The sequence below is a fragment of the Cupressus sempervirens genome, chromosome 7, assembly GCF_028749045.1.
Source record: "Cupressus sempervirens isolate cs-2001-9-10 chromosome 7, ASM2874904v1, whole genome shotgun sequence".
Taxonomy (NCBI): domain Eukaryota; kingdom Viridiplantae; phylum Streptophyta; class Pinopsida; order Cupressales; family Cupressaceae; genus Cupressus; species Cupressus sempervirens.
Window position 1 is genome coordinate 392024417 of NC_143124.1, and position 9997 is coordinate 392034413.

Genomic DNA, 9997 nt, shown 5'->3' on the forward strand with positions numbered 1-9997 from the left:
AACAATTTACCAAGGAAAAAGGAATTCATATTGCCCGTGAGAACAAGAAGATCCATGAAGAAAGAGAAAGGAATGCACCTAGCTGAGAGGATTCGTAAGTAGGAGATAATTTCCATAGTAAGTCAAATTGTGATATTGCTATCAAGATTTAATTGTGTGATTTTGAGTCAAACTCATTGACCCATATTTCATGACTCATGAAACATGAGTCAATGAGTTTGACTCAAAATCACACAGTTAAATCCTGATAGCAATATCACAATGAGAGGATTCGATCAGTACAATGGCTACAATTGAGCACTTTGATTAGCTGAAGCCTTTCGACTCACCTTGGATACTTATTTGGCTACCTCTGGGTAGAAAATTAATAACCATAAGTCCTCTATTTTTTCCTCCAACACTCCTGAGCCTATCCAACATAGGATTGCTAATATCCTGAGATTTCAGATTGAGTCTCTCCCTCTGACTTACTTGGGGGTCCCTATTGTGGTGGGAAGACAGCCTAGGCTTTTCTGGCAGAACTTGCTTGACAAGCTTCGACAAAAAGTCAATCATTAGACTCATAGATGGCTCTCTACTGCTGGTAGGATGACTCTCCTACAATCTGTGATTCAAGTCGTTCCCATATATAGAAGCATGGCTCGGGCTGCCCTAGTGTATTTTCTTAAGGAATTTGATGTTCTCTCTTGCCAATTTCTTTGGAGCGACAATTTGCAAAATACCAAATGGAGCCTCATCAATTGGGATATCGTTTGCAAGCCAAAAAAAGACAGAGGCCTCGGCCTTCATTCTGCTATCTTATGCAGTTAAGTTCTTGCTGCCAAGCTCTATTGTCACTGGTGTTCCAATTAGTCTCAGCTTTGGGCCCGTATCCCATCACACAAATATTTACCTGGTGTTTATCATTCAGATATTTCCTAGTTTTCTTGAGGGAAGAGGCTCTATGGTGTGGAATACCCCCAAGATTGGTGCTTACCTGGTGAAGAGGTGTCTATTTTGGATTTGTAATAGAGGCACTGAGGCTCTATTTCGGAGTGATTCTTGGAATGGGCATCCTCCTCTCTTTTCCTCTCATCTGCACTTGCAGCCTCTTTGTGGTTATTTCCTTTCTATTGGATGGAATAAGGTGGCTCATTATAAGGAGGCTTATAACCTGGGCCTTGCTATTGGTTATAGGTAGAAGAATTCTTCTAATTGGCCACCATGTGGCTCTCTGAGGCATCGGTTGGAACTTTCCCAAATATTGGCTTCTATGGAGTGCATCTCTTTGTAGGAATCTAATGTTTTGGCTTGAGGAGGTGCTTCTAGCAAGTATTCTATTTCTTCAAGGTACCTTGCACTAACTAAGCAACTTTTTGGCAAGGTGGAGGTCTCTTGGTGGAAGAAAGTTTGGAATAGCTTTTCGTGGCCTAAATGTAACTTTTTCCTTTTGATTCTAGTTTACAATTGTTGTCTTACTTGGGAGAATCTCTACAAGAGAGGCTTCTAGGGGCCTTCCATCTGTGTCTTATGCCACAATAGTGAAGAGACTGTTTCTTACCATTTTTTCTAGTGCCCCTTTCTCAGACAAATTTGGCACCTCTGGTGGAGTGTGTGGGGATGCATGTGTTGGCATGTTTCCTACTTGTCTGAGTTCTAGGACCGTTTGGGCCATCCCCTTTTAAAGACCTCTTTTCTTTAGGTTGCTTGGACCATTGGCCCTTCCCTTATTTTATGGCATGTTTGGTTTGAGAGAAATAGGAGGATCTTTCATGATGTGCAATCTGAGATCAGGCACACATGTGGGGGGAAATTGTTAATTCTCTTCATGAAACACTCCTGGCTAAATGTGACATTGGTGGAGGTTTTGATCCTAAAGATGCTAGTATTTACTCATGCCTTTCCTTTCCTCTTTAGAGCGGCACTCCCTCGTTCACCCACAGACACTCTAGGAATAGAGCTAGGTAGCACTCTCAGTATGTTAATCATGAGGGGCATTGGACTCCTCTCGAGGCTGGAGTTCTTAAAATCAAGACTGATGGTTCTTCTCAGGGAAATCCTAGACCGACTAGTATTGGGGTAGTTGGGCGTGACAACTCTAGTGATATTCAGTTTTTGTTTTCTATATACAAGGGTTACCATACAAATAATCTCATGGAAGCCCTTGCTATCTTGTTTGTAGTGGAACAATGTTGTCAACGTGGTTGGAGAAGAATTATCTATGAGACTAACTCGCAGGTGGTTGTGAATTTGTTGAATAGACGAAACCTTGTAGATGTGGATTGGCATTTGGCTCTGGTTATTCAAAAGATCACTCACTTATGCAATTCTCTAGATTATGTATCTTTTATGCATATCCCTCATGAGTGGAACAATGTGGCTGATTGTTTGGCTAAATGGGTCTTTGCACATGTGTCAGATTGGAACACTATTAATTATAGGATGCTTCCCCTTGATTTATCTCAGATGCTGAATCAACTTGTGGACCAGGATAAAGCTTTGTAATTCTCTTTGTTTATTTTTTTGCTCTGTTCTTTTTGGTATTCAATAAAAAATTTACCCCTCTTTTAGTTAAAAAAAAACCACGACTTTTCCAGCCTTCTTTAAAATATTTTAAAAGCATATATGTTTTATAACGATTAAACTGAATACAAATTACTTTCCAAACAATTTTGTGGTGATGGTAATTATATATAGGTACCTTCATGGTACTCATAGGCAGCAATTTCTTTTTGGTAAGGATATTGGTTTTATACCTTGTTGTGAACATGACGATTTTGATTTGAACTTTGTTTTACTCTATTAATTCAGAAAATGTTATTACTACGATCACACGCACGATTGTAGACCCTCCCCAGTCCAAATTACTACGGGCCTAAAAATTAGCAAGATTCCTACGGGGACATGTCTAAGTTTGACAAACAACATAAGCTTATTGGATTTCTAACATTTTTTAATCATAAAGAATAATAACCTGTCAAAATAAAAATATCATATTTTGGTTACAATATGAATACTGGTATAACAAACACCCTAAAAAGAAAACTGCATTCCTTGAGCAGCCTACAAGCAAATTCACTGAGTCCGTTTAAAGTCCAGCTTACAAAAAGGCCCTCGGTGCTTTCTTTAATTAGAATGGGCAACGCATTTTTATCTAATCATTTTATTTCGGATTACTTGTTATGCATTTCTCCAAACACTTCTTTCCAAGTAGCAATAAATTTGTTAGATTTTGGTCACAGATACAAATTTCCTCACTGTATTTCCTCAAGTAACAGTGAGGAGATTGTTGGCAAAATTATCAATGCTTTTTTTGGGAATCATGATAAAGGACTAATTGCCCCCTAACTTCTATTCTAGTATAGTAGTTATGTCAGACAGATGCGGCTATCCTCCCACAAAAATTTCAACATTTGATCTTCATGATCTGTAGTTTGTAGTCAAACAACAAAAAAATTGGAGAAAAATCACTCTGCTTTTGTGAATCTGGTGAAAAAAAAAGAAAAGGACTTTATTTTGCCTTTAGTGCCTTTTTGTGGTAGATTAGCCTATCCCATGTCAGGCATTCAAAGGTCAATTATGTCAGCCATTCAAAGGTCAAATTTTTTGGACACCAACCACACTTGTAACAAACATAAATTTATCTAATGTATTGGTTAAAAGGGAAACATTATGCAACACTGAGATTATCCTCAGTGTACCTTATCACTTGTGTCATGGGACTGCCACCACATATGTCTGTAGCTACTGTACAAACTTCAAACTCTTGTTTCTTCATTGCATCAAAATGTTTCCAACATAATCAGCAAATTGGACTAAACATCAATTTAGAATAGTGCATAACTAAATTAAATTTAGTTTTCATGCTGTCTTGTCTGCAGAAGCCTTCCTTAGAGATTGTTAAAAGAGTAAAGAGCCCCTCATAGAGTGAATTAGTCATTCGATACAGTAACACTAGGAAATTTTCATATTAAAACAGGTTAGTTATAAAGCTGTTTTACAAACATATGGTTGATCTTTTAACACCCACCTTCATTCTCAACATAGCATTTGTTGTAAAATATGTCAGTTGATGTCAACAATTTAGTGCTAAATATTTTCATAGTTTGGTATCAGAACCTTGTTATACCTCAAGAAAACACTTTTTGTAACTGATCTCCTGGATGCCATAACATATTCTTCGTAAACCTTATATTCCTGCACCCAAGTATTATTTTGATACATGTTTTCCCAAAAGTTTCTAAGTTACTGCTTCGAGTTTGGTTCCAACTTTGAAGTTTGAGAACCCATTTGCAAGTCAAAATTTGGGGAAGGGGTCTGGATTCCTTCATACAAAAACAAGAATTATGTGTATATATAAAGTCTAGAAACATAAGTTAAAATTAGAATGTCACCGTATCATAAAATCTTATGATTTATTTCACTCAAACAACAAAAACAACATGGACAAACTCTAAACTGTTCTTACTCCAGTAATTGATTCAAACAACAAAAACACCACGGACAAACTCTAAACTGTTCTTATTCCAGTAGTTGGAAAATACATGTTACTATATTTTATCACTTGTTTGAAGTAGCTACTTGTAAGTTGAACAATCAAATAGCAAATACAGTGTACTGATTTGGAGCTTGAACTGACTAAGTGCTTTCTATTTACTTGCTTGTGTCATTTGAATCACCAGCAGCACCAATAATATATGCAACTGAAATTGATCGTTTGTCAACAATATTTTCTGTGTGGCCTTGTATCTAATTATCTTATTTTCTAGGTTTCAGAATGAGGTAGGGAAATGAGTTGCAATGAGCCCTTACACAGTTTACACAATATAAACTAATATACACATGTTTGTACAATGCGTGTATTATTTTGGCTTATTAGTACTTTGAAAAAGTAGACAAGAGAGAACTTTGGAAGGAATAAATATGTTCCCAACTTATTGAAACAACAAAAGCCAACTGGAGAATACAATGAAAGTTTAGACTAAACTTCTACAACATTGTGAGTAACAGATATTTCTGTTGTTTGAATTTTGGAAATGATTATTCTGAATACAGTAACCACTTAAGGTCTCTGATAAACAAGTGACTGAATTCGTGTTTTGATCACTATATCTCGAGAAGGTGACTCAAAATATCATAAAATATGCCAAAAAATCTACTTTTCTGCTTTCCACGGGGCTCAGTTCCATGAAGTTCGCTGCAAATTTGATCTAAGAATGAGTAGTTCGCCCAGGTTCCATTCAGTTTGGGACCAGTTCGAACTGAGAGGGCAAAAATCAAACAGATTGAATTTTTGAAGAACCAGACCAGAACCAGGTACCGGTTCGAAACCTAGCCTGGACCAGATGGCAAAAGGATGAGCCAGGGTAACTTAGCCCAAAATCAAAAAAAATTGCAGTCATTTCATTGCTTCCCACCTCATTACTCATTAAAAGGATCAAGTTATTTCATACTACCTCCAGTCTACGTAACAACATTTTTGACCTCTCAAATGGTTGAAGGGCTTATCATTCTTTCTTCAAAACCATATAATTTTTCATGGCCCGTTCATCTCTTGCATATTTACTCAACTATCTAGTTTAGATTATTACATGTTATCTAAAGCAGTGGGCAGTTCCTTCAAGCTAATGCCAGCCATCATAAATATATAAAAATCTTGGCATATTAAATGAAACAACACTTCCGTAAACTTACCATCAACTTAGTGATGCACCGGAATTAAGTAATTTGATATAACCATCTTTTATTGTGCAGAAAACAATTGAGGCCAAAGATTCATACATATACACTTAATAGAAAGCTATTTATTTTAGAGGCCCATTGTATCCAATACTGCCTGGATATACAAAATATTTCTCAATTTTAATTTAAAAAACTTTAGTACAGTTGTTTTTAAAAAATGGTATAAACAAAACTCGCACCAAATGAGAAAGACAAATAAAATGTTTTTCTATCCAGCAACCCATTTTGTTGTGTTATCTTCTAATGCAACTCTAGTATTTTTGCATATTGTAAAGCGTTCAATTAACTTATAAATATTTATGTAGCATTTGTGTGTCAATATTGTTTTTGAACTTTAAGTAATGAAAAACTCCTCTAATAACTTAGAAAAATTTGTTAAATATATGTGTAATTTTTTTTTATGTCGTATCCAGCCGTATCCATATTGGGGATCTTAGAAAATGGCCATATCCGTACCCAATACCGTATCTGTATTTCTATCCGAATTTGTATCCATGCAAACTTTGTATAGCAGTTTACAATTATTTATTATAGAAAAACCGTTCTAAATGAGATGCACAACAAATGTTTGAAACATCCCAATTGTTTCGAACTTAGTAAACCGTGCATCACGAAACAGGCTCTTGTAAAACAATATACTGATAAGCTCTACAACAGTTAAGAAAGATAATTATTATGCTAAATGGCACATCCAACTAGAAATAGTTAGGGGAACCAGTTCAAACTGCAACATAAATTTCCTATAAAAACTACCTTCATTCCATTCACCTTTTATGTTTAAATAAAAGTTGAAACCATATAGAAATGTGGACTTGTGTGCCAGGTTCAAAGTTCCAGGAATACAATTTTAATCAAAATTTAATTATAATTCTTCAAATAAACTAAATCATATACCAGTGCTTAAACTTATCAAAGCTTCCAAATGGAACACATGCCCCTTGAAGAACAACCACTTAAACAGTCAGCAGCTCATGATCGTGGCTTCTCCTTTTTCTCCTTAAACAAGGCTAACAAAGATACACCAGACACCTTAACAACCTTGAATCTAACTCCGGGAATATCTCCCACAGCATGCCCCTTTCGGCCAAATCCAGCAATCAGCACCTCATCCTGATCATAACAGTTTGTCAGCATTAAGAAAGATCCTGTTTACTAATTACTGCAGCAACAAGAAAATACAAGTAAAACTTTCTCCCATCTATGGGTATTTTGTTTGTGATGGTTCTAAACAATTGTATAGAAAGAAATTACTGCAATCCAATTATGATTAAAATGTATGGGGCAATAAAATGATAAAATTGTAATTATGACTTTAAAATGTAGATGAAAGTTAACCAAACAATCAAAAATAGAGAAAGAGTCTCTGATGTTCTTTTCCCTCTACTCATGGGGTGATCAAAAAACTGTAGTGCCTATTCCTCACTCGTGCAATTAATCCAGAAAACTCCAAAAACAAATGTATAACACATCCATAGATTGCTTTCTAGGTAGATGCACATTTAACAAGCAAACTTTTGATGCCTTTCAAATATTACACACTTACATTTTCTTCAATGTAGTTCAGACAACCATCATTGGGAACAAAAGCAGCAATCTTCTTCCCATTCTTGATAAGCTGAACTCTTGCACACTTTCGAATAGCGGAGTTGGGTTGCTTAGCCTCAATACCTCTGCAATTTTAAAAGTGTAAACTAACATGATTTCGTTGCATATTGCTTCAAATTGGGCCTGCTAAGCACTTCTTCCTTTAAAAAAGATATACAAATTGCTAGGTTTGGCAGTTCTCAATCATATCTACTGGTGAATATTATCATAATTTCATAAATGATAAATCACAAAAGTACAGCAGCCCATCAGTTTAAACTTGAAACCAAAACTGAAACATCTCCTGATTAAGGAAACACCAGATTTAGCTCTGCAGAACGTATTAGTCTAAATAAAATTGAAATCTAATTTGGCTGAGTAAACGACCAATTTCCGATGTAATGAGTAAATAGATCTTGTGAAGCATCCATACAAATAACACAAACAATATATGGTCCGAGGATAAAGTATAAACATGTTTTTCTTCCACATGGAGCACTAAAAGATACACAATCCCCTGGCAAAATCAGATATGTCTTTACAATAACTGAGATGTAAAAATTGCTGAGTTTGGCAGTTCAATTATATCTACAACAAAACAGTACTAATGAAAGTAATGGAAATAAAATTCAGCTAATGCCAAGTATAAATAATAATTTAGTAGAGAACTGATATTGTCAGTACTGGTGAATATTTTCATTATTGCAAAAATCACAATAGCATAGCAGCCCATCAGTTTAAACTTCAAACTAAAATTGAAACATCAACAGATAAAGGAAACACCAGATTTAGCTTAGTAGAGCTCATTAGTTTAAAAATTTTGAAATCTAATTTGGTTGAGTGCACAGATAATTTCCTATGTAATCAGTAAATAGATGTTGAGGAAGCATCAATACAAATAAAGAAAACAATATATAATCTGACAATAAACATGTCTTTCTTCCACATGGAGCACTATGTGGCATACAACCTACAAATCCCCTTGCGAAATTGCTAGATCTCTATGACGTAATGATGAATATCCTGTAAAGACCCTTAGTTTATTAATTTCCAAGACAATTCTACAACAGATATATTTATATTTCTCAAAACAAGATAGGGTAAGATGAAGCCTCAACAAGGTATCCCGACAACTCAAAATTCATTAACAAAATAAATAACATTCATTGTGTACTTTGTTAGATAGAAAATGTGGCAGCATCTATGTGAGTAAAAGGATCAGATCTCATTCCTTCAAAATGGTGATTACTGATCCAGCTAAAAATCCGGGGATGGGAAAAGATCCAATTGGAACATCATTATCACTAAAAATGCAGATTTACCAACCAAATGAAAACCAAACAGCTGAATGCAATCTACAGGAAATATTCACACTAACCAAATGTGTAGTAGAGAAAAAAGAGCAATTTTTTAAACTTGTAATTTTGCATAATGGGCTCACAAGGCTATATCTAACCAAATGTGTAATCAGAAAATAAAAAGTAACTTGAAACACTTGTATAATGGACTCACAAGGCTATATCTCAATCAGATGACATCAATAGACAAAAGCTTAATTTGAAATATCTACAAAGTGGTCTTTCAGGGCTTATCTCAAACTATTTTTCATAACAATAATGAATTATGAAAGTTTCACATCTTATAGTTCCAAAGATATAATAGGTAAAGAAGGTAATGAATCGAATTTGGAACAGAGCTACCAGCCAAGCCAGAATAGCAAATACAAAGAATATCATTCGTTATTACAGAGGAATAATTCTTCAGAAAAAATATGCAAACGAATTGCATTTCAAGCACTTACATTTTCTCAAGGACAATGCCCTTGGCGTGAGAAGAACCGGCAAAAGGTTTCTTCCACTCGTTACCGAGATGGCTCTTCTTGTAAGCTTTGTCTGCCCACAACTGTCTCCTCCTATGGGTCTTCAGCTTACGACCCGCTCCCATACCCCGTGTCTTCCTGCAAAAGTTTCTCCATTTAATTTAATTAAAAAACCCTAACTTCAAAACAATCGATACCTAAATATCAGAAAAATGCTGTTAAATAGCACATTGGTAAAGCTGCTAAATCGAAGGTAAATTACCCCATCTTGACCGGACTGGATAGCTTGAAGCCCTGCAACTATAGCTATTACCCTTCTCGTGCCCGCGCCGCTGCCGCCCAAAACCTCTGGCCTGAACGGATGTTTCTCCACTGGCCCCTAAACCTCAGCGAGTGTTGATTCTCTTTCTCACAAGCCAAGCAAAATAAAGTCGATTTAGGGTTAGCCCAGAAACATAAAATCGATTTTTTAAGTGCTAAAGGGGTGAAATTAGTTTTCTTGGGGGGCTTTTCAGAAAAATCGATTATTTTTATATCTTAAATAAATTTCTAAATGTCAATTATTACATATTTTATATAATAGAATAATAAAATTTAATGTAATATTAAATTTGATGTCATATTTTAATATTATTATAATATATAATATAATTATTAACTAAAATAATATAGAATATTAATTATATAAAATATGTTTTAATAAAAATTATAAATATATGAATATTGGAGGTTGATGTAAAAGTTATATGAAACTGATATACATTAAGGAAAGACATAACAAAATGTGAGAAGTAAGAATGTGAGGAGTAAAATGAGAAAGGTGTGCAAATTACCAAATATGAATTGATGCATCATTCATTAAAGACAAAGATG

General features: G+C 35.0%; 1 protein-coding gene across 1 annotated transcript; it reads right to left on the bottom strand.

Annotated features, from left to right (window-relative positions):
• Positions 1 to 6457: 6457 nt before the first annotated feature.
• Positions 6458 to 9522, bottom strand: LOC149547160 (small ribosomal subunit protein uS12). The gene is made up of 4 exons (XM_089791530.1): positions 9387 to 9522; positions 9107 to 9262; positions 7265 to 7391; positions 6458 to 6831 (listed from the first exon to the last, which is right to left on the bottom strand). Exons 1-4 carry the CDS (start codon positions 9389 to 9391, stop codon positions 6691 to 6693), a joined length of 429 nt encoding a protein of 142 aa, XP_089647656.1. The 5' UTR covers positions 9392 to 9522; the 3' UTR covers positions 6458 to 6690.
• Between the last annotated feature and the right edge of the window lie 475 nt (positions 9523 to 9997).